The 25,699-nt window shown below is 42.6% G+C and overlaps 1 protein-coding gene across 1 annotated transcript in view; it reads left to right on the top strand.

Moving 5' to 3' along the window:
- The window catches only part of LOC121400749 (pyruvate dehydrogenase E1 component subunit alpha, somatic form, mitochondrial-like), a 30,424-nt gene extending 6,558 nt beyond the window's left edge, over positions 1-23,866 (top strand). The window contains exons 3-10 of the mRNA XM_041584705.1: positions 2,717-2,785; positions 4,621-4,794; positions 5,901-6,042; positions 8,579-8,790; positions 17,627-17,698; positions 17,787-17,854; positions 18,201-18,309; positions 23,237-23,866. Coding sequence (XP_041440639.1) covers positions 2,717-2,785; positions 4,621-4,794; positions 5,901-6,042; positions 8,579-8,790; positions 17,627-17,698; positions 17,787-17,854; positions 18,201-18,309; positions 23,237-23,401 — 1,011 coding nt within the window. The 3' untranslated portion in view covers positions 23,402-23,866. The remainder of the gene's footprint in view (positions 1-2,716; positions 2,786-4,620; positions 4,795-5,900; positions 6,043-8,578; positions 8,791-17,626; positions 17,699-17,786; positions 17,855-18,200; positions 18,310-23,236) is intronic.
- The last annotated feature ends 1,833 nt before the right edge of the window (positions 23,867-25,699 follow it).

Below are 25,699 nucleotides of genomic sequence, written 5' to 3'. Positions count from 1 at the left end.
GGTTTACAAAAAACAGTAAATAAGGAATAAATCTTGAAAGAAAATAGTCACGCCATTCCTTCGATGTCGATGGGTACAGAGGCAGTCAATGAGCAAAAAGCTACAGCATAGTTCATAAGTTCAGTTCATAAGTGTCATATTGAGAGAATGTTTCTTGTCTTTTCTGGGGTTTTTGTGTTCCCAGTATTTCCATCACAAGCTTTGCACAGTGATTTCCAAAAGTGATGTCCAGTGATTTGGACAGTGATTTCCAAAGCTTGTCAGTGATTTTCTCCTTAAGTGCTTTAATCTGACACAACATGCAGGGCTTGTACATGTGTGTATGCCGTACCATTCCTCCGCTGTTATCTTACTTTTTTTTTAGTATTTTGGGGAACTCTGTAATTTTTCCTTTTTCTAAACACTTGAAGAGATGTTCCCTCATTTTTCCTTCATCATATTTACAGCAGACATTGCCATTGCTCAGTATCTCATAAGCATTTGCAGTTGAATATATCACACAGTTCTTAGAAGCGGCATCTTGTCTATCGGCATGAGCAAATTTGATTGTTTTAAAAGCGTCAGGAACCACTTTTCTGTAGAGTTTCCTTATCTCATTCCGGGTTTGTTCTGAAGGGATTCCCAGAGAGCTGTCTACAATCTCTACACGACCCTTTCTGTAACAGGATATAAAGCAGTGAGCGTGCTTTAGATCCACATGAAATTGTACTGATGGTCCAGACACAGGAATGAAATGATCCTTCACTACAGACTGCAAGCCTTCAGCATGAAACTGCTTCTTTAGAAGTGTTTGTACAGCATCAACAAATACTCTGGACATCCCTCTTCCGGTTAGCAACCTTTCTCTCTGCCTTAATGAAAGACCCAATTCAGGGATCCAAAACTCTTCATGCACCTTGTTTTTGTCCTCTGCATGGGACTTCAAAGGAGCACCTTGGTTATTCTCTTGTCGACTGCTTTCTGTTTTTTGCTTCACTTCATCATGGACAAGTTTTCGGGTTTTGTTAGCAATTTCACTTTCAAATGAGATTTTCCTCTTCCTCTTGGGGGATTGTTGGTTGTTGGACAATTTAACAATATTATTAACAGTGATAAAGTTCATGTAATTCTTCTATAGATTGATATAAAACTTCAAAAATAGTCAATAGATCAAAAAATTCTTTAGACTCTGAATCTCGCAGGACTAGAAGGAAAGAAGTGAAAAATATAATCTGTAAGTTAAAATATAAAAAGTGAAAACTATAAACTATAAGTTAAAATAATACATTATTTCTGTTGTAAAAAGAATTGTAAAAGTACATCGGAGAGAATTAAACCAATTGAACACATAACAAGATAACTGGTCTGAAGAGATTGCGCTACTTATAACAGTTTACAGAAAAAAATGCCATTTTATAACACATTTAAATGCATAAATGTGAAGCATGTCTGTACTCACCTTCAGTCGGTCTAAGAATGAAGAGCAGTTGGCTGCAAAAGGTTTCATACACATTACAGTCATTGTGATGTCATCATGTTATGTCACAAAGGGACATGCACAACCGCTTGAAGCCTGTTATTGGCAGTTATAGAAATGTTTACTTTGGTCTTGTTATAGATAAAATGTTCATGGTTTTGAACTTGATGTGTATATATGTTTGATATGTATTAAAGCATAACTATAATTTGTGCACATTGAGAAGTTAAAAATGTCTGTGTATCACGCAGAAGCATTAATTCTTCTTTGTTCACGAAAAGTGCTGCTATTCTTCCAAATTTGTGGGAGCAATTGATCTATAAATTGTAAAACAAAAAAAAAAACCCACTCGATCCGAGAAATATTACCACTTTAATAATGGATATTTAAAATTGCACATACAGAGCATTTGTTTTTAAATGGGGTCAGTGACCCACGTTTGAAAGCTGGAAAGATTCAGAAGAAGACGGCAAATAATTAATAAACTAATAAACTATACATTTTATTGGGTACCTATTTTCTTCGGAGAACCATAAATGACTCTGAAATGAATCCACTGACCCAGATGATTTTAAAGAATCTAAATACCAGACTTTTGTTGTGCTGTAAATCATCATCCAGTGGATTAGACTAAAGGGCAGATTTATTTTGTGTTGTTGAAAAATGGCCGAATAATTCACTTCACATTTCACAAACGGTATAAAAATTGTGTATTTTTTACGTGCTTTTTCTCAGATCAACTTCCGCTGGAACTTGCTTACAGAGGTCTAAATAACAGTGGCAAATCTGGTGTTCGCATGGCATAAATAAAACACATCTTGTTAAATTCACTGTTTTTGTTACATAGCTTATAACACTGTTTTTTCATTGAATTCCGTTTACACAGCATAATAAATAGGCCCTTAAAGTTATAGAGCACTAGGTTAAAGGTAATATTTTATGACAGCCTCCTACAGTATTATGTAGTTATGTATTTGCCGGTCCTCAACAAAACTTATATAGAGCACAGAGCTGGCAAAAACTGTCTTCATTTTAGTTTTTTGTGTGTCGTAAATTGGGAAAAATGGTTAAATTGCCTGTTATAGGCCCTTATTTTAGAAAGAGGGAATGCATTGGTATCCCTGGCTGATTGTAAGATGTAACCTGAACAAAAGAACTACTCTGTTAAAGGGCCACCGCAATCTCGCGCAAATATGAAGAGCTCACTTTCACGCACACAGTTGCAGGTACAGAAAATAATCACTGTCTCTTTCTTTGAAGGCTGTTCGTGTAATGGTGGCGTCCCGTAACTATGCAGATTTTGCATCAGAAGCTACGTTTGACATTAAGGTAGGAACTGAACTGTTGATTTGCTTTTTTTGCATATCGTTTACAGAAAAAATCATGGACGTTTTTCTCGTAGCAGATAATGGTCTTTAGGGAAACAATTGAGTAACAGAAGGTCACTTGTGATCCCTAGAACTGCAGTACTAAGTGCCTAGTGCAACTGGTATTACTGAACTTAAAGGACAAGGAAAGCCCAACAAACATGTTGTCTCATAGGAAAAGCCTTAATAAAATAAGTTATGCAGCACTGCTGAATTGCCTAAGATTGCATCCGTTTTCATGTTGCAGAAGCTTGTTTCCAAAATTAGAGCGAACTAGTTGAAGTGCAATTTCCCATAAAGCAGTGCTCTGTAGCAAGACCGCGATTCCGTGTATACAACGTTCGCAGCGGATCTGGAGCATGCGCAGAACTCAGCTTTCAAATGTACGCGTCAAACTCCCGAATGCCCGCCTTCAAGAGTAATTCAAATCGCATATAGTGTCTGGTGCTATAGCAACGCGAACTGCCTTAATAAGGAAGTATAGAGAATGAGAAAGAAACATGGCCGCTGCAATCACTACTGCAACAAACAACTTTATAAAGTGAAAATCAAGTGAAGGGAGCACAATTTAGACCAAAGAAATTAGTGACTCACTTCATCAAAAGGCACCACATGGGTAAATAGTCAAACCAAGACTTGCTTTGTCCTTTAACACCAAAATTTATGTTCATTTAGTGTTTTAAATGAATGATATTATGAGGTTTCGTTGCCCTGCCCTGGTAAACTGGTGTGATTGCTTCAGAAACACAACTGTAGTTTATATAACAGCTGCTCAGTAACCATGGGGGCAGCCATTCAAGCACAGGATACACAGTAGATAACAGATAAGATCTGAAGAATTCCATTGTATACTACAGAGCTTTATCTGTAATCTGCTGGGTATCCTGTGACTTTTCTACCTTTTCCAGCTTCCATGGCTAAACAGCAGCTTGTTTATATAAACCAGGGATCCCCAACCTTTTTTTACCTTTTGCCACATTCAAATGTAAAAAATGCAATAAGCATGTAAAAAGTTCCCAGGGGTGCCGATTTTGAGCTGTGATTGACTATTGCTAGCCCCTATGTGTACTAACAGCCTGCAGGAGATTCTGTTTAACAGTACACTTGGTTTTTATGCTGGAATTTAAAAATAAGCACCTGCTTTGAGGCCACTGGGAGCAACATCCAAGGGGTTGGTGAGAAACGTTGCTCTTACTGAAGCAAACACACCAGTTCTACCAGTGCAGCACAACATATAATACACTACACTACATTTTCATTGCTTTAAAACACTTTCATTTTTTTGTGTTGCTGTTCCTTTAAATAAATTAACCAAAACACACATTTCTGGTTTTCTGAATTTTTAAATTGCACAAGTATTCACAGCTAGTAATGTAAATCCATCCATTAACTGACTAAACGTTACCATTGCTTTATTTGCACTACTCCTGCCTGCTTTTCACATGATATTTTACACAGCCCATCGCTCAGCACAACTATCATCAATGCAGTGCATATCTTTTTAACCATTGTATTTAGAAAACATAATTTAATTACATTTTATGCACTAGGTCCCCTTTAAACTGCTACTAAGTTGCTGTCGGATAATGCCCTTGGCAAGCAGGTAACAAATTTACAGCCTCAAAGCAAACTTGCTAAGATAATTTTACACACAATCCTCTACAAAAAGGGAGATTTTGTAAGCCCAGACAAGGTATTGGATAATTACAAAAATGTATTGTATTTTCATCTCTTGATATGTGTGTGTATCAGTCTGTCTGTCTATTTATTAAAGAATACTTTTTGAAACCTGGTTAGAAATGTGACATTCATCGTTTGGAAGAGGAACCTCCCACTCAGGCTGTTCTAACTCGAGAAGAGGGGCTCCAGTATTACAGAACTATGCAGACAATCCGACGCATGGAGCTGAAATCAGATCAACCGTACAAGCAAAAGATCATCAGAGGATTCTGCCACCTCTATGATGGGCAGGTAAGATCATGCAGTTACTGTAAATACATTGTGTTAGCAGAGAGCACGTAGTCTGTGCTTTACACTAATGAAACGCAGGTATGGTATCTATAATCTAGAAATGCATTACCAAGAAAGCTATGAAACTATGTGTCATATTTAAAGGAACAAAAACACCAAAGAATTAGTCTAATGAAAAAATCATGTACTGTTGCCCTGCACTGGTACAACTAGTGTGTTTGCTTCAGAAACACTACTATAGTTTATATCAACAAGCTCCTGTGTAGCCATGGGGGCAGCCATTAAAGCTGAAAAAGGAGAAAAGGCACAGGTTACACAGCAGATAACAGGTTCTGAAGAATCCCTACAGAACGTATCTGTTATCTACTGTGTATCCTGTGCTTGAATGGCTGTCCCCATGGCTACATAGCAGCTTGTTTATATAAACTGTAGTTGTTTTTCTGAAGTAAATACACCAGTTTTACCAGTGCAGGGCAAAAGTACATTTGATCACTGTTCCATTAAAGTACTTTAAATTTTTTCATGTTACTGTTCCTTTACCAAATACAACTTCTAATTACTTCTAATAATTTTTTTGATATGTTTTTTTCTCTTTTGTAATTATAATTCAGTACCTTGTGCTTGATGTTACAGGGGATTGTCACAACAAAAGGCATAATTAATAGAGATGCACCCTATCCACTATATTGGGATTTGGCCTTACCCTATGTGAAAGATTTGGGTGAATAATGAACCAAACCCTAATTTACATATGCAAATTAGGAATAGGAAGGGTTAAAGAGAAGGGCGCAGTCAGACTTTTTTTTACTTCCTTGTTTGTAGAATGAAATGTCAAATGATTTTCAGGGTTCAGCCAGACCCCTTGGATTTGGTTGAATCCTGAACCCAATCATTGCATTAGTGAATTCCTAATAGTTTATGGATAAACTATAAAGATATGATAATATCTGTGTTTTTAAAGAAAGCCCTTCATTGCAGAAATTTGAATAAATCCCTGGATTATATTATCTCTTCTATTGTTAAAATCACAATCAAATGTGCTACGTGGCAATGCCTGACAAAAATAGATTTTTTACTGCAGGTTAACATTTTTTTTTTTTTTTAAGGAAGCATGCTGTGTGGGTCTGGAGTCTGGTATCAATCCCACGGATCACTTAATTACTGCCTATAGAGCACATGGCTATACCTACACACGAGGAGTGTCTGTGAAGGAAATTTTAGCTGAGCTGACTGGTATGCTCCAGTTTTGTATTATTATTATTTTTTAGATAATTCTGTTTTCTTAGCAAAATAATAAGGGTTTGGCATCCTCCATAGAGACTTTCACTACAGAAACTCTTTAGGTTTAGCTCTTGTTTGATTAAAGCTGTGACTTTAAAGGAGAACTAAAGCTTAACTAAAGAAGTAGCTAGAAATGTTGTACATTTTGTTTTGGTCTTCTGTACCAACCCAAGACAACCACAGCCCTTTAGCTTTAAAGATCTGTGTCTCTAAAGATGCCCCATTAGCTCCTCATCTTCTTTTCTGCTGATTCACTGCACATGCTCTGTGCTGCTGTCACTTACTGAGCTTAGGGACCCACTCACAATATACAGTACACATAGAATAGAAATGTCACAATATAAGGCTGATTAGTAATTAATACAGATAATTATTACATGGCAACACAGAAACCAGTGCAACTAGCATCAGAATTTAATAATCAGCCCTATAGCATCAGCTTAGATTACAGACCAACCTCATTTTCTGCTGGATAATTTGTGACGAACCCTAAGCTTAGCTTCTCAACAGCTGCTCAGAGCCCACTGAGCATGTGAGTGTCGCAGACACTTTCCAAGATGGTGACCCTCTGTGACGAGTTTGAAGTCCTGGATCATTGCTGCTATTGACAAGCTGAAACTTTAGGCTGGTGCAATAAATTCAGTATATAAAATATGGCATTTCTAGTCCTATTAATTTTTAAGGGTTTAGTTCTCCTTTAATGTTTGCCGCTAACAATATATTATAAAGTTTATCAAGTTAAGCATCACCTTTTAAGTTTATTTTTTTTTCAGCTATATGTAGCCACTTCTTCTGAAGCTAATTTTGGTAGAGCAGATTTTTCTATTATTGGGGAATTCTGGGATAACCCTCTGGTGCACCCTGACATGATTCTGAGCGGGAGAGTTATTTGGTTTCTCATAACATATTGTGCCCGTGATCACGTTTCAGTTCTGTTAAAAACAGATGCTCATGGACATACAATAAAACAAGACTAAGTTCCTAAATAAAATCTTTGTTCTAAGGAATTGTGTAAAAATTAAAAACTGGGTAAATAGATAGGCGGTGCAAAATAAAAAATGTTTCTAATATAGTTAGGCAAAAATGTAATGTATAAAGGCTGGAGTGACTGGGTGTGTAACATAATAGCCAGAACACTACTTCCTGCTTTTCAACTCTCTTGGTTTCCACTGACTGGTTACCAGGCAGTAACCAATCAGTGACTTGAGGGGGGGGGCACATGGGTCATATCTGTTGCTTTTAAATCTGAGCTGAACTATACGTACATTAAGGTTAGATTTCTAGTGGAGGGTACTCCGGAATAGTTATATCTGAATTGTTTTTAAATAGTGTTGTTTTTATGTTTTCTGTCACATTATAGTACATTTTATCTCTGTTAGTGATGGGTCCTGGATGGTTCAGCCACAATTTACACATTTTGATAATATCACTTAATATGGCCCTACTGTCTAAATGGGTGAATAGTGTGAAGATGGGCTAATTGGTGGTGTATGGGTTTAATGTGGGACTACACTCGCTATGGGGATGTTTGTTTTATATCATCTATTTGATGCTGAGATGTCAATGGTTGAATTTAACTTGGTCCCTTGCTATTGGGCACAAGGAATCAGCAATTTGAATAGATACTAGTTAGTAGGATAATCAATAATGTTATACTGTTAAATTGATAGAGGGTGCGTGCTACATGGTTTATTGATTGATTTTTTTCTACTGATGATAGATAAGAAATTGGCTGCTTCCTGAGCTAGACGTGGGTCAGACGGGTTTTATAGGTTTAATTGAGGAATTGAATATTAAAGATGTATATCTAACAGTGATATGATTATCTGTATTTCTTAGTATTTCTTAGTATTTCTTTATGTTTAGTATTGATGTATTTTGAGTTATGCTATTGGATGCATTGTGATGATAAGGATGGCATGTCAGCCAATTAACTTTTCCCGCCATCATGGGTATTTAATGCATTTTTCATTGTCTGTTGTTACTTTGAGAAAGGCCTCAGAGAGGCCGAAACGTTAGTCTTTTGTTAATAAAACATTATTTAATTTTTAAGTCCTGAGAGTGCGGACCTTTTTTACTGAATATATATATATATATATATATATATATATATATATATATATATATATATATATATATATATATATATATTTATGTATATGAGCAGGAGCTGATGTTACCAGCTGTTTCCATTTTTACAAACCCATACGGGATATTCCGTAAATATTTTTCCATTCTTGATTCTTTTTTTTTTAATCTGTTTGCAGAAGGCATTTCCCTACGATTGTGCCTAATTGCTGCATTTAAATTGCTTTACATGGTTCAGTCACTATTCAGGATAAGGATACCTTGATAGGAAGAAAGGCTTTCCATGGACTCCCATCTGTCATTGTTGTTAAACTCTTTGGATTATGATCGGTGACCATATATAGAATAGCAGTTTATATTATTTCTTTTACCAACTATTTTTTCATATATATTGCTATTCTGTAACTGTAGTAAATTAGTTTGTATATTGCATTTTTTACTGAGATTTTTCCCTATTTCCTTGTATTTCAGGGACAGATATTTGAAACCTACAATATGGCTGCCTTATGGAAGCTGCCCTGTATCTTTATTTGTGAAAATAACAGATACGGCATGGGGACCTCTGTGGAGAGAGCAGCAGCAAGCACAGACTATTACAAACGAGGAGACTACATCCCAGGTCTTCGAGTAAGTACTGATTCTACTTATAATCCCTTTCTTCTTAACTGTAACCCACTGCAAAACTGGGATGCTAGTAGCTATAATACCAGAATCACTCGCTAAACTGATACTAAAGGAAGTGGAGCTGCAGGGGTCTAGTGACTTCTTGTTATGATACTGATCTGATCAGGAGAGCTGTCATGTGGTAAGCTAAGAAACTCAGGCAGCAGCAGCCTACAAGTTACTAGAGACAGCAAAAAGCTGCTTCTGGTAACTTCAAGGGCTGAAATTAAATCAGAATTTCGCCTCTTTTAGTGAAGAAGGCACAACTGAGCAAGTAGGTTGGAATCGGCTGGCCTGTCTCAGGGTGGCACTCTGCAAAGAGTCTTCCCTGGATCTGATGATGCCTGCAAATTGAGTTGGCAGCTTATTGTCCTTGTCCTGTGCTTGGGATCTAAACAACAGTGTCCCTAATACCTGGTTGGTACTTGCTGTCAGACGAGAAATAATTGGGCTGTTCCATGACGGGTGCAGCGTCGAGTCTGCGCCCCTCCCCTTTGACCCAACCGCATACCTCCTAACCCAAGGATAACACACACACCACTGGTTTGGAAAGAGATGGCCGCAGTTGTTTATTAAACAAAGTGATCATAACACTTAACATGTATAACATTTTTTTTTTAAAACTTTTAACAAAAACGTTTGTATAACAAACCTTTACAACCTTCATATTATTATTATCGTCCCCCCCCCCCGGGGAAAAGAGGGTGTAGGGGGAAGAAGAGGAGTGACTGTGCCGCCACAGCCCAGGTGGGTTACTGCTCCATTTTTCCCGGGCCCTAAACCGGTCTGCCTACCTTCCCATGAGGACCCGGGCTACCAGGCTACTTGCTGTGAAATACCCCATTTTCACTTCCCCTGGGGGTCCTTGTGAAGGTACCCTCCGCCAACTGCGACATAAAACACATCTAATGGGGAGGGTGGGCGGGATGCTGCGTCCTGCTGCTTCCTCGACCCGGAACCGAATGGTAAGTAATACGCGTAGCTCTGCCTCTTCTGCGATACCCGGGAACGCTCAGCCAATCACAGCGCACCATCTAACACAGGGGGCGGGGAGTGGCCCTCTCCTATCCCCGTCAAGTCCCTACTTCCCTAGGCTGGTCATTGGGTCCCATGACGGGTGCAGCGTCGAGTCTGCGCCCCTCCCCTTTGACCCAACCGCATACCTCCTAACCCAAGGATAACACACACACCACTGGTTTGGAAAGAGATGGCCGCAGTTGTTTATTAAACAAAGTGATCATAACACTTAACATGTATAACATTTTTTTTTTAAAACTTTTAACAAAAACGTTTGTATAACAAACCTTTACAACCTTCATATTATTATTATCGTCCCCCCCCCCGGGGAAAAGAGGGTGTAGGGGGAAGAAGAGGAGTGACTGTGCCGCCACAGCCCAGGTGGGTTACTGCTCCATTTTTCCCGGGCCCTAAACCGGTCTGCCTACCTTCCCATGAGGACCCGGGCTACCAGGCTACTTGCTGTGAAATACCCCATTTTCACTTCCCCTGGGGGTCCTTGTGAAGGAACCCTCCGCCACTGGCGTGACCGCTTGAGACCTTAAGCGTGGCACGGCCCTCCACTCAAACGACCTAAGGCACGTTCAATTCCTTCCATAATGGCCAAGGAGAAAAAATCCAAGCCCAAGCCGGACAGATGAACTCCGTCCTTAATGTAGTAATCTGGCCTCTTATCCTCTAGATTTTGATGACGTACTACAATTCCCCCGCACTTTCTGACAAAGGAGGACATTAATTTGTTGACCTTGCCCCTACTTTTTTCCATTTTCTCCCCGTCCCTGGCATACCTCCAAACCAAACGCGGCACCATCTCAGACCAAACCAGTACTAAATCCGGGAACAAACTCCGAATTTTCTCTATGTCCCGTTTCATTTGAAACACCAAATCCCTTTGAGATCGCAACCCCATGTCATTCCCGCCGGCGTGTATAACCAACACATCCGGGCGGCGACCTGACCTGACGTTGTTTAACAAGGTGGCCCATACCCCAGGCCATCTCAAACCTGGAACACCAAACCAATGTATCTTCACTTGGCCTTCCGGAAAGCCCAGCTGCGCACCAGATGACTTAACTGCGGCTCGCCGTCTGGCCCTGTAGATGAAGGAATGACCAAGCAGCCACACTGAAATCGTGCCACCTGTTAAAACAAACCACCATAAGAAGAAATGTAACAATAACCAGCACAATGAAGGACAGAAGCACATTTCGTTAAAATAAACATGGGCATTTACTATTAACTGTGTGACAACATTAGACATACAAACATGAGCATGACGATATGAATGTATAATGTTAGTAGTTTTTTTTTTTTTTTATATGTGCTGTATAACTGAGACATCATGATGGAACTGAGACCAACAACCCTGGCCGTATATATCCCCGAAACCGCTTTGACTCCCATCTCCCGATCTTTTTGACCATGGTGTCACCTAAACCTAACCGTGCCGCTTCGGTCGCTGCCCCAATTCTGAAGGAATGCGTACCAAAATCGGCCGGCTGCAATCCAATTTCTCTTAAACCTTTACGTAACACACTTAAAAATTGAAACCGTGACAGTGGGGACCCATCTTCGTGAATAAGCAAGGAAGTTCCCATTCTAGGCCTCACGTCGAGGTACCTAGTCATGCACCCCACCGGACAAGCCAATCCGCCATCCAGTTTGTACAAGAACACCTCCACTCCTTTACCCCATACGTCAGTCTTGGACTTCCGAAGCCATACCTGGACTGAAGAGTCGGTGACTCTCAGGTCCGTTACACCTAGTCCTCCAGGCACTTTTTGCTGTTGCTCACCAGTTCCCCCACCCGAAAAGCTCCAAAAAATGCCAGGCCGAATGCCGCTTGGAATAGCAACGTTTCAAAAACCGAATCACAGCAACGCGGCATAACTGCCTGGAGGTTAGTTAACAAAGCAAAGGATATTGGCCGCCGAGCATCCCGAGAAACCTTTCCCTTTTTAAGGCCTCGGATAGCCTGCTTGATGAAAAAATCCTTAGTCGAATCCTCTAGCCCCGCTAATTTAAATAGGAATGCCAAAGCTGCCATGCGCTTTCCGATCACTGCGACGGACTTGCCTGTTTCTGCCAGCCAAGCCACGTAACAAACGAGTGCAGCCTTCCTATCCTCCGCGGTGTGAAAGCCGCCTGACCACGCCTCCATCTGATGCCATTCGGCCCATACTTTACTATAGGCTGCCCATGTAGATTTCGCCCCCGACTTCTCCACCAACTCCATCAACTGCCGTTCCCGAGCTGCCAAAGATGACATGGGAAAAAGGAACCCTCCTTGTTCGCATCTGGCGCCACCTGCCAAAAACGATCCCACTGAAAGCGAGAAAGCGCGTCGGCAATGACATTCTTCTCCCCTTCCACATGGCGCGCCCTGCATCGAATGTTCAAATTAAGGCAGCGCAAAACAAGAACTCTAAGTAACCGAAGGACCGGTGGGGAGGATGCCGACCAACTATTGATCCCGTGCACCACGCTCATGTTATCTGAAAAGAAAACTATACTCCTGTTACGGAGTTCGGACTCCCAAATAAACAATGCTACCACTATCGGGAACAACTCAAGGAACGGCAAGTTCCGAACTAAAACTGAATCAACCCACTCCGTAGGCCATTTCTGCGCGCACCAACGTCCGGCAAAGTACGCCCCGAAACCAACGCTTCCCGCCGCGTCAGTAAAAAGCTGTAATTCCTGCGCCGTGGTTTCTGGCGCCTGGAATAAAACGGTACCGTTCAAGTCGCTCAAAAAAGTGTCCCACACCTCCAGATCCGCCCGAACCTCTTTGCTGAGACGCACATGGTGGTAAGGTGCGGTAGCACCCGACGTCGCCTGTGCCAACCTTCTACTGAAAACCCTGCCCACTGGTATGACTCGACAGGCAAAATGTAATTTCCCGAGCAAAGACTGGACTTGCCGCAAAGTGGGTTTTTTATCAGCCGAATGTTACTGACCTCCTCCTTCAAGTTCTGAACCTTGCTTAATGGAAGCCGGCACTGGCCGGCCACGGAATCCACCTCCAAGCCCAAGAACTGCATAGTGGTCGCTGGGCCTTCTGTTTTCTCGGGGGCCAAAGGAACCCCAAAGTGTTCCGCAACCTCTTGTAACGTTGTTAGTATGTGAAAGCAAACATCCGACTTTGCTGGTCCCACACAAAGAAAATCATCAAGATAATGGACCACTGTGTGAAAACCTGCCTGTTTCCGAACTACCCATTCTAAAAACGTACTGAATGCTTCAAAATAGGCACAGGAAATAGAGCACCCCATCGGTAAACACAAGTCTACAAAAAAGGATCCGTCAAACCAGCAACCTAACAAATGGTGGCAGTCAGGGTGTATAGGAAGTAGGCGGAAAGCAGATTCTATGTCGGCCCGGGCCATAAGGGCCCCAGGGCCTGCCCCCCGAACCATTGCCACGGCTTGGTCAAAGGACGTGTACGAAACTGAACATAAATCTCTGTCAATATCATCGTTAACTGACCCTCCTTTGGGGTATGACAAGTGGTGGATAAGACGAAATTTCCCTGGGTCTTTTTTGGGGACAACACCGAGTGGGGAAACCCTCAAATTAATCAGCGGCGGGCTGGGAAATGGACCCGCCACCCGACCCAACTGGACTTCTCTAAGTAACTTGTTCCGCACTACCTCTGGGAATTCTCGGGCTGACTTTAAATTACGTAGGATCTGCTCTCCCCCTTTGTCCCGGAATGGAATCCTGAACCCATCACGAAACCCCGTTTCCAACAATGTGGCCTCTTTGCGTTTACCGTAGCGGGCGAGCCACGGCCGCATCGCGTTTAGCCTGACTGGAGTCCTCCCCTTTGGAAGGCTCGCTGACTTTGGTGTTACCCTTTCCTTTCTTGAAGCAACGAATGTATGAGTGTGCCCCCCCGCAGCCTGAACACTCGTGTTTGTATTTGCAGGAGTTTCCAAACTTACAATGGCTGTCGTTAAACAGCCAGCAGTAGCCGGGCTTAATTGGGGCCGAAGAGGCGGTGTGTGCCGCCCCCCCCGGCCCCCTTCTGAAAGGGGGATGCTTTTTGTGCCATCATGAGCTTGAGCCAGAGTGTAATGTCCATCTGGTCCCACCTCATGGTAGGGTTGGCTGCCAACCGTTGTCGAAACTGCTCATCGTATTTCCACCAGGCAAGGCCGCCGTATACTTTAAATACTTCCCAAATCCCATCAACATAACAGAACAGTGGGGAACATTTTTCAGGGTGCTTTTCCCCGATAATGCTGGCCAAGATACAAAACGCCCTTAACCAGTTGCCAAAGGTTTTGGGCAGTTTGGAGTACCTTTTCTTTTTTTCTTCCTCCTCTTTTTTGCTATCTTTCTTGTCCTCATCTTTCAATTCTATTGTCTCATCCAAGGGGAGGAGGGAAAACAATTCCACAAACTCACCTTTCCAAATCTTTTCCTTGATTTCCTGTTTCACATGAACACCCAAAGGGCCAGCGAATGCCACATAGGCATTCTGCCTCGCCGTTTCTGTTATACCACTTAAAGCCTCCCTCTCTGTCTCCCTTTTTTCCCCAGCCGTACTATCCACACATACCGCGACCGCAGGACTCGCTATCGCTTCCGACGATGCCGAAGCCGTACCCTTGTCCCCGACCCAAACTTGTGAAGGACCGCTCGCTGCGCTGGGCCTCTTGCCTTCCCAACCTGCCAAGAATTGCTTTAAGCCATGCAAAAGTGTAGTGGTGTCCTCCCCCTGTCCCACCCCTTGTATCAATTCCCTGAGCTCACCTCCTGGTCCCGTGGCAGTAGAAACCTCAGGGACCGTTACCAGACTTGCCAGCCGTGATGAACCTCCGTGAACTGATCCAGGCCGTTGCGAGGCCGCCATTCTGGCCCCCGAATGGGACTCGTTAGGTGACCGGTTACCGGTGGTGTGATTAATCGTATCCGATAGGCGGCTCCTGATGACCCTTCCGGACCTGTTTGGTGAATGGCTCCGTGATATCCCAGTGTCCCTCTGTGGTGAGCGGCTCCTGCTGATCCCTCTGTGTCTGGTGGACGAACGACCCCTGTGGAACCTGGCACTCCTCCCCGGGGAGCTGCTTCTAGGTGCCGTACTGCGACGTGTCATGCTTGCTCTGGGCTGATCCACTTCCGATTCACTTGAACTGTTTCTGGAAGACATGAAAGAACGAGAATGCTCCCTCCTCCCGCTCCTAACACCCTGTGCCCTAGAAGGGGTGGTGGACCTGTGGACTCTATTCCTGTCTACCCTGACCCCATGTTGGGCCGTAGTACTGTCCCTCGATCTCCTTCGGGTGTAAGACCTACTCCTGGACCTGGCTGGGTGCCCCCGGCCGTTCCCAGATCTCCCGCTATTGGATCTGCTGCGCCCGTGACTTGTGTTACCTACCCCTCGAGTGGGATGCCAGGTCAAAGTATCGGCTGAGCCTGAAGTCCCTGGCCCGACATCGTGGGCCGTATCTCTCTGCTGCGTTTCCCGTCCACCGACAGTGGACGTCCTAACGGTCACTGATTCCCCCCTGGACTGGTCCTGGGCATCCGTTTGGGATTCCCGTACTGATGCTCTTTTTCCCCGGCCAGTACCAAGATGGGCTTTCCTATGTCGTCCTTTACTGATATCACTATGCATGCCCACTCTGCCTGTGCTGTGCCTGGGGGAAGTGGCGGGTGTCGTCGACCCCCTGCCCCGCCGGGGGCTGGTGCCCCTGTGTGGGCGATGGCACTCACTGTCCCCCGATGAATGTGACCCAGAGGAAGGGGATGGTCGTGTGACCCTTCTGGACCCCCGTGACCTGTTGCTCCTGTGCCCTCTCCTGGACCTGTCAGACTGAGGTGAACTGGGCCCGTGGCTGTCGTTCCTTGTTGTGGTGGCGCGTGAGCCAGGGAAAGGGGACGGACTTGTGGTTCCCCTGCCCCGTGTGTCGATGCCCCTGGGACTCCTAACGGCGTGTGACCGGGGTGATGGGGATTGATGTGTGACTTCCCTACCATGTGTGCTGATGCTCCTAGGCCTCCTGGAAGCCGTGGACCCATGGGGAGGGGACGGGCTTATTTCACCCCCACCCCGTGTGCTGCTGCTCATGGGCCTCCTGGTGGTATGGGAGCCAAGGGGAGGAGACGGTATTGCTGCCCCTTTACCTGGTTTTGCGGGCCTACGTGTTCCCGTGGTGCTGGACCTGGGGGGAGGGGCCGGGCCTGTGGGTCCCCTACCCCGTGTTACTTTGGGCGTGACCGAGGTCCTGGTCCGCTCCTGGGACCGGGCGGCCCCAGGAGAATGGGGCTCATTACTTTCTCCCCTTTCCGTGGCAGTATGGCCTAAGGAAGGAGCCCGTGCTCCGCTGGTACTGGGCCCCTCTCCCGACCCGTCTCCCTCAAGTGTGGCGGGCCCGGCATCTGAACCGGCGGCTGTGGAAGGGCCAGGGGGAGGGGCGGGATCCGATTGCCCCCCACCCGGCCGTGTGGTGCTGCTCCTGTGTCCCTCTACATCAGCAGAGCCCCCTGGGGTACCTGACCTACCATGAGGTACTTGCCTGCCTTGATGTGGCCGCTCCTCTTCTTCCTCCACGATCGACTGGCGTCTCCGACCTCTGCCGACTGGACCCGACACGGTGCGTCTCTCCTGCGTCTGCTCCCTGCGGCGTCCGCCTCCGGCTGAAGATCCTTGCGGCGAACCTGGGCTGAGTCGTTGCGGTGGACGGGTCCTCCTCGTTGGTCGTCTCGCCGTCGTCTGGTCCTCGACGCCGTGGAGAAGATCCTGGAGCTGCTCCTGGAGCCACGAGGATCCGCGTTGTCTCGCCGCCTCTCTGAACTCCTTCACCACGAGGTCCAAGGACGGCTCCATGCTGCGTCCTGCTGCTTCCTCGACCCGGAACCGAATGGTAAGTAATACGCGTAGCTCTGCCTCTTCTGCGATACCCGGGAACGCTCAGCCAATCACAGCGCACCATCTAACACAGGGGGCGGGGAGTGGCCCTCTCCTATCCCCGTCAAGTCCCTGCTTCCCTAGGCTGGTCATTGGGTCCCAGTCTAAACACCACTGCCACTTGATTGGATCAGCCTGATTTATCCTACCAGATTAGTGTTCATAGTTTACTTAGGGCTGTTCATTCATCCACCGGCAGTGTAGTAAATACACTTGAGCCATTTAGGGTCTGGCCACCCGTGCAGATTCGGGGAGATTAGTCGCCAGGCGACAAATCTCCTCTTCTTCTCTGCGACTAATCTCCCTGATCTGCCTTCCGCCGACTAAAATGGAAATCACCTAGGAGCAGGCACTCTGAGCGCTTCGTTTTCCGAAGTTGCCCGAAGTTTCCTCGTGAGGCAATTATGGGCGACTTCGGAAAACAAAGCGATTCGAGTGCCTGCCCCCAGGTGATTTTCATTTTAGCCGGCGGAAGGCAGATCGGGGAGATTAGTCATCGCGAAGAAGAGGAGACTTGTCGCCTGGCGACTAATCTCTCTAAATCTGCCTGTGTGGCCAGACCCTTAAAGGGTGGTATACCCCATGTTTAACATGAATTCAGAGAGTAGTGTTTGTTCTGAACATTTTTTCCTATTGTTTTATTCATAAAATTTTTTTTTGTGATTTCTTGAGCAGAGAAGTAGGGAAATTGAAGCTGCTCCAATTCAGGCCTGTAAAGTGAGCAGTTACAAACATTTAAAGCACCTAGAATCAGAAAAGCATATTGTCAATGGCAAGAAGAGCTGAGCTCCAATTCCCCAGTAGCTAGTGATCCACATTTTATTCTGGGCTACAAAGCGTATCAATAACTAATTCTCTTCATAGGTTGATGGTATGGATGTTCTGTGTGTTCGAGAAGCCACTAAGTTTGCAGCTGATCACTGCAGATCTGGAAAGGTGAGAGATTATATCCTGGAATATTTTAACCCAGACCTTCTCTTTTTTCTGTGTAGTGGTGTTTGAAACCTAATACTTTATTTTTCAGGGTCCAATTTTAATGGAGCTTCAGACTTACCGTTATCATGGACACAGCATGAGCGATCCTGGTGTAAGGTAAGAAAAATATTATTGTAGCATCTTGAGAATGTCTAGTTTCCCTCGAGTTGTTAATGGAATTTTTCAGTCCGAGAGCATTGAGGCTAATGTAATAGTGAAAATCGGCACCAGCTAAAACATTGTTCCCATAGCAAGGGAAGTATGGATGCTGGAATTAACATTTCAAGGCAGAGAAAAAACTAGCCCATCTGTTCTGCCCCTTTAAAACTTATGTTTTGGGTTTTTTCATTTGTATTTTGGGTAAAGTAATGTAAGTAAAAACACTGTGACATTTCTGTTCTTTTAGTCCTAATGCAATCTCTCTAATCTATTTTCCTTTATCATTTTCTCTTCCTAATTCCAGTTATCGTACCAGAGAGGAAATTCAGGAAGTAAGAAGTAAAAGTGATCCGATCACCCTTCTCAAGGACAGAATGTTACACAACAACCTGTCTAATGTGGAGGAATTAAAGGTACTCCTTAATTGCTCTGTGTGATTGCTTCAGTCCCTTTTGAATACAGGCATGGTAACTATCATTTGTCATATAATAAACTTCACAAATGCTACAATACTCGGTACTCCATAATAAAGAGGTTGTTCACCTTTAAATTACGTTTTATTTAGATGTACAAAGTGATATTCTTAGATAATATACAATTAGTTTTTATTTTTTTTAGCATGTGGTTTTTGAGTTATTTAGCTTTTTATTCAGCAGCTCTCCCGTTTGTAGTTTCCAGAATCTGGTTGTTAGGGTCCAAATTACCCTAGCAACCGTGCATTGATTGGAATAGGAGACTGGAATATGAATAGGCTACTTTGTAGCCTTCGAGACCATTTGTTTTTAGATAAGGTCAGCTTTCAGTTAGAAAGAAATCTGGAAACAGTAAGACGAAGAAGGCAAATAATTTAACCCTTTGCCTGCCAAGCACGTACACCGTACGTTCTGGCAGGCAAGGGCTTTAACTGCCAAGCACGTACATTGTACGTTCTTGCAGTTTAACATGCTGTACTCTGCATCAGCGGCTTTAGCCGCCTCTGCAGAGGTTTAGCAGCATTGACAGCCCCCTGGGCAACAAGGCTGGGGGCTGTCATGTCGGTCCTGCGACAGGATTGTCGCAGGGCCGACCTAAAAGAGGCAGACACAGCAAATCGCGTGTCTGCCTTGCTGCACTGCTTCCTCCTGCTTACCTCGTGTTCCAGCGACGCCCACACACTTCCTGCTTGCTGTGAATCTGCAGACAGCTTCTCTCTCTTCTCCGGCTCTCAGATCAGCCAAAAACGGTAAGTGCCCTTTATTTTACACACTTACATACACCTACCTACATTATACACACATACACACATGTTTTAGTGTAAAAAACAAACAAAAAAAAAACGTTTTTTTTTAAAATTTTTCATTTTACACTTATATGCACTTATATGCATTTATATACACTTATATGGACTTATATACACACTTATACACACTTATACACTGTCACACAATTCTTGGAAGTGTACACACATGTATACACGTTTTATTTTTTTTACTTTTTCATTTCACCAATTTGTGTTTTTTTTACCCCTAAAAACTGTTTATTTCAGCAGCGTGACTATTGGATAATCGATTTTGGCCACTAATTACGCTGTTGGTGCAGTTATTTTGTTATTTCATTGATTTGCACAATTTTTGTGGTTTTATTGCAATTTTATCCCTGCATTATTGTTCCTTATGTATCTTTAGTATAGTTTTGCTGTTTGGTGCTTTGGTATATTATTTTACTTAGATTGATCCGTCAGAATATATGCTTTCCAAAAATATATGGTTTTCTGGGGTCTTTTTACAGTTTGGGAGTCTTACGGCACATAACGCACAGTTGGGTTTCTCTTTTCAGCAGCTTAGTTGGCCAGCGTGAAAATTCATATGCACATTTTTCATTTGGGGTCGTACACACCATATACTTTGGTAAATCTATGCATATTGGGCATCAAACTATTCAGTAGACCTCTGATGTCCAAATTTGGGGTGATTTTTCTTTGTACGTAAAACATTGTGTGCGATAAATCTGGCAAACTGCAACATTTTTAGGCGATTTTCAGAAATGTAAAAATCTCTATGTTTAGAAAAGTTTTGCAGTTTGGTACTGTAGAAAGACGTCTTTATCTTGGTTGTTTTCGTCAGAATGTGTACTTTCCAAAAACATATGGTTTTGGGGGGTCTTTGCTGTTAGGAGGGTCTTGAGGCACATAATATGAAGTCAAGGGTCTATGTTTACAGAAGGCGAATCGGCAGTAGAGAAAACTCATATTCACTATTTACATTTGGGGTCCGCACATGCCAGCTGCCTTGGGATATCAATGCATATTGGGCATAAAACTGTTCAGTAGACCCTTGGCATCAGTATTTATGGTGTTTTACAATTGTATGTAAGAAGTTGGGTGAGATAAATGCGGCCAATTGCAATATTTTTAGGCGATTTTCAGAAATGTAAAAACCGTTGCTTTTATTGCCAAATTTAGGAAAGGCTTGCGACTTGGTACTTTGGAGTACAAAGACATCCATACCCAATTTAGATTTGTGGGAATGTGTACTTTCCGAAAATATATGGATTCTGGGGTGAACCTACTTTTTTCTACTTTTGACCCACCCAAAACGATGTAAATGTGTTGATTTTGCTGTACCTGAAATGACAGACCATATGGGGGTCTTCCTTTTGGGGCCCCTGTATGCCACGTGCTTGGGTACACCTATACATATTGGGCATCAAACTGTTCAGAGGACCCTAGGCTTTCATATTTGGGGTGATTTCTCTTGATACCTAAAAGTATGTGGGTAATATGATGCTGCAGGGTAGAAATTTTCAGGTGATTTTTGGAAATGTCATCAAAATCACCAAATTTAGGAATGGTTTGCGGCTTGGTACTTTGTAGTACAAAGACATGCATACACAATTTAGATTCGTGGGAATGTGTACTTTCCGAAAATATATGGTTTTCTGGGGCGAACTTATTGTTTTTTACTTTTACCCCACCCTAAAACGATGCAAATGTGTTGATTTTGCAGTATCTGGAATTACAGAACTGATAGCTCAAATGAGGTGTCTACATTTTAGGGCCCCTATATGCCACGTGCTTGGGTACACCTATTCATATTGGGCATCAAACTGTTCAGTGGACCCCAGGCTTTCATATTTGGGGTGTTTTACATTGATACCTAATGATGTGTGGGAGATATGATGCTGTAGATTGGAAGCTTTGAGGTCATTTTTCAAAAAATTCACCAATTTCTATAAAACATTATAACTTTAGGAAACAATTGCAACTTGGTAGTTTAGAGTACAACGATATGTTTACCCATTTTTGATTCACCAGAATCTGTTCTTTCTAATAATGGGTAGTTTTCTAGGGTAAACCTACTTTTAGTGGAAAGTTTGGCCTTGAAATCAGAAGTATGTCGTTATGTGGAGAGGTGCTTTGGAAATTTGGTAGTGTACTGCTTGTAGATTTTGATCTATACAAGTGAGAAATCTCCATAAAACTATATATATTTTGTATTGCCGTGTTCAGGAGACATAGACCTTTCCAAATCAGCTGTGTTCTCATACATAAAGTAAATAATGTTTCTGATATATGTGATTGTTCTTTGTGAAACATGATTTTTTTCATTTTATTGGACACTTAGAAGCCTATATTTTTTTACAGAAGTAGAATTACACCAAAATTCTTGCATATTTTGAAAGTTCAGGTTGTCCTGAAAAAAACGATATATTGTTTTCCTGGGTAAACTAAAAGACCGCCCCAGGAAAGGCCCTTAAAGTGAAAGAGTGCAAAATATCTAAAAACTGCTTGGCAGTAGATGTTCGCATCTAGGACAAAATGGCTGGCAGGAAATGGGTTAAAAAGTGGAAAAATGAAGAAATAGCCATTCTGTAACATACTAAAAGTTAACTGAAAGGTGAACCACCTTTTTAATGCTTATTTTATTTTTCAAAGTTGAAAATTGCAATATGACGTTATTTCTTGCATTAAATGGGCGCAAGTAGCTCCTGTAAGGGAAGGGAAGAAATTGGGGAGGTGGAATGGGCAGCCCTGAATTGACAGTTGGGTAAAGAAGTTGTTATTTACAGGGCTCACATGAACCTCACAAACCAAAGGAAGTGCATCAGGCAGATGGTCAACCACATATGCATTAAGTGTGGCAATTTTATGGGTATAATTCCTTTAAGTGCCTAGCCATTCTAAATTTCTTTTCTTGCTTGTGTTCTATAAACGCGCCAATGTGGCATGTGCTCGCCATTCCTTTAAAGGGCTGGTTCACCTTTAAGGTAACACTTCGTATGTTATAGAATCGGTAATTCTAAACAACTTTTCAACTGGGTATGATTTTTTCTTTTATATAGTTTTGAATTATTTGCCGCTTTCTTATTTTTCTCCTGCTCCAAATGGGGTGTCCCTGACGCCCATCAGAAAAACAAATGCTCTGTAATGCTACACATTTACTGTTATTGCCATATCTACAGAAATAAGACAAATCAACTGGACTTGCTGTGTTTTTCCTGAAGACTTTTCACCAGTCACCCAACTGGCTTTCTCAATTCAGAATAACTTGTACATAGGATCTTGCTTCGCTATATATCCTCTGGAATGTTGCTCCAATCAGCATAATCTGTTTATCATTATCCACAGTGATGTCTATTGTCTGCCACATATAATGCTGTTTCGGCACCTCTCCCTGGAAGGTTTAATAACACATCAAAGCTCCGATTTTGCTAATACAATCAACACCTAATTAATGACATCATTGTGGATTATGATAAACAGATTATGCTAAAGAGAAAAGCAGGGCCGACCGGCACTCAACGGATCCACAGGACCTGGTCATGCAGCTCCCTGAAGATGGGGGTCTGAGGCTGGTGCACCCGGACCACTTTCATTACTCGGTGAGTCATTTGCAATTCATTCTGGAGCACCTTGTCCTTTCCTAACTATCAAACAGCTGATTGGAGCAACATTCCAGAGGATATATAGAGAAGCAAGATCCTATCTACAAGTTATTCTGAATTGAGAAAGCCAGTTGGGTGACTGGTGAAACATCTTCAGGAAAAAAAAAACACAGCAAGTCCAGTTGATTTGACTTATTTCTGTAGATTTAAATTGCCTTGGTGCATTACAACTGTACTGTACCAGGCACAGTGATTCAGACATTTAATACATTTACTTTGATACAATTCAAGGCAGCATCAAGAATAATCTAGGTCCTATTGGCAAATCACTTTATAGAGTGCATTTTGTGCTGATTCCTATAAGAATGGAATATATTAATAATAACTACAATAAACAAGTAATAACCTGTATCTCTCTCTCTCTCTCTCTCTCTCTCTCTCTCTCTCTCTCTCTCTCTCTCTCTTCCTATTTTCTAGGAAATTGATGTGGAAGTACGGAAAGAGATTGAAGAAGCTGCTCAGTTTGCTACCACCGACCCTGAACCTCCACTAGAAGAAATTGCCAATCACATTTATCGCAATGATCCCACGTTTGATGTCAGAGGAGCAAATCTCTGGATCAAATACAAATCCGCCAGCTAAATCTCTTCAGTCCTCCTCTGGTCAATGTTACCTGTTACTTTAAGGGCATTTTAATGGGTGCTGGGTTATGTTTGCTCCTCACTGCTGGGTTGAAGACGCACTGCAATTCTTAATGTCCCACCAGTAACATCATCCACTTTAGACTTTGTTTTAATACATAAGGACTTGGCATGTGTTTGGATAAGAAGAAAATGCCTTAATGTTTTCAGACCGAAAGCAGATCTGCATCCATTTTAGTTCAGTGTAATCATTAGAGAGAACTCGTGCTTCAGGAGACCCCCTTTTCTTCCATGGTTTTCCCTCTGATTCTGGCTGGGCAAAGTTCTCTTATAATGTAAGTTAGAAGCTCCGCCTTCTTCAGATGAAATGTTATATATTTATAGGATCCTGAACTTAAAGTCTTGCCATTTATACATGTGCTGAAACATTTATTATTCCGTTTCATTAAAACTGGCCTCAACACAATGATTGCTTTGTATTTTTCTTAGCTCCTAATAAACGTCATCAGCAATACTTTAAGCTCCGTCTCTGATCTAACAAGTACTTGCGCCCAGGGAAAGCAGAGTTCTGTTCAGTATGATGGCTTGAAGATCTGGAACATGGAGCAAAGCACTGGAAGTGAAGGCAAGCCTTGTCCTTGATTCCTCCCATAGATCAGGCCGTAATCACAGGGCCCTGTTGTGGCCCTATAGCAATTTGTACAGAGCGTAATATCAATTACAACTTTTATTTGCACTTTGCTCAGTTTTGCTCGTAGTATCATTTCCTTCTTCTTAGTACAGGTACGGGATCTGTTATTTGGAAGCCAGTTATCCAGAAAGTTCCAAATTACTGAAAGGTTGTCCCCCATAGACTCCATTATAATAAATTAATCCAAATTTTTAAAAATGATTTCCCTTTTCTCTGTAATAATAAAACAGTAGCTTGTACTTGATCCAAACTAAGATATAATTAATCCTTATTGGAGGCAAAACCAGCCTAATGGTTTTGTTTAATGTTTACATGATTTTCCAGTAGATTTAAAGGGATACTGTCATGGGAAAAAAAAAACATTTTTCAAAATGAATCAGTTAATAGTGCTACTCCAGCAGAAATCTGCACTGAAATTCATTTCTCAAAAGAGCAAACAGATTTTTTTATATTCAATTTTGAAATTTATTGACATTGTCAATTTCCCAGCTGCCCCAAGTAATGTGACTTGTGCTCTGATAAACTTCAATCACTCTTTACTGCTTGCTGTTCTGCAAGTTGGAGTGATATCAACCACCACCCTTTTTCCCCCCCAGCAGCCAAACAAAAGAACAATGGGAAGGTAACCAGATATCAGCTCCCTAACACAAGATAACAGCTGCCTGGTAGATCTAAGAACAACACTCAATAGTAAAATTCCATGTCTCACTGAGATACATTCAGTTACACTAAGAAGGAAAAACAACAGCCTGCCAGAAAGAATTTCTCTCCTAAAGTGCAGGCACATGTCACATGACCAGGGGCAGCTGGGAAATTGACAAAATGTCTAGCCCCATGTCAGATTTCAAAATTGAATATAAAAAAAATCTGTTTGCTCTTTTGAGAAATGGATTTCAGTGCAGAATTCTGCTGGAGTAGCACTATTAACTGATTCATTTTTAAAAAAACATGTTTTCCGATGACAGGATCCCTTTAAGGTATGAAGATCCAAATTACGGAAAACCGAAAATCATATCATACTTACCGAGATTTTAATTTCCTGGACTGGAACATGGCAGTGGGCACACAAAGGGTTAATCCCTCCTGCTGTGAGAAAGGCACAGGAAGTGACGAATAAAAGGACTTCCCCCAGCTCTGGCGCCCATTCTTTCTGACTGATTACAATACCCCTGGGAGGGAAGCCCCTGCCCACTGCCATGTTCCAGTCCAGGAAATGAAAATCTCGGTAAGTATGATATGATTTTCAGTTTTCCTGTTCCTTTCACATGGCAGTGGGCACACAAAGGGACTTAACAAGCTAAGCATTTAGGGAGGGACAAAACAAACATAGACCAAGTACTGCAATTATACATTTATTCAGCAGTAGCCGCCTCCAAAATTGAATGTCCAAAACAGGCTAGATCCTTAGAATATGTATTAAATTTGTAATGTTTGGAAAAAGTGCAAAAAGATGACCAAGTGGCCGCTCTGCAGATTTCTTCTGCCGATACCTGGGCTCTGGTCAGGAAGCTGCCATCCCTCTGATGGAGTGTGCTTTAGGTGCTGGTTCAGGTGCTGACTGTAATGAATATGCTGTTACGATGCACTGCTTCAACCATCTTGCAATCG

Source organism: Xenopus laevis, chromosome 2S, assembly GCF_017654675.1.
Source record: "Xenopus laevis strain J_2021 chromosome 2S, Xenopus_laevis_v10.1, whole genome shotgun sequence".
Taxonomy (NCBI): domain Eukaryota; kingdom Metazoa; phylum Chordata; class Amphibia; order Anura; family Pipidae; genus Xenopus; species Xenopus laevis.
Note: the sequence above shows the minus strand (reverse complement) of the source record. Positions and strands in the feature narration are given on the sequence as shown.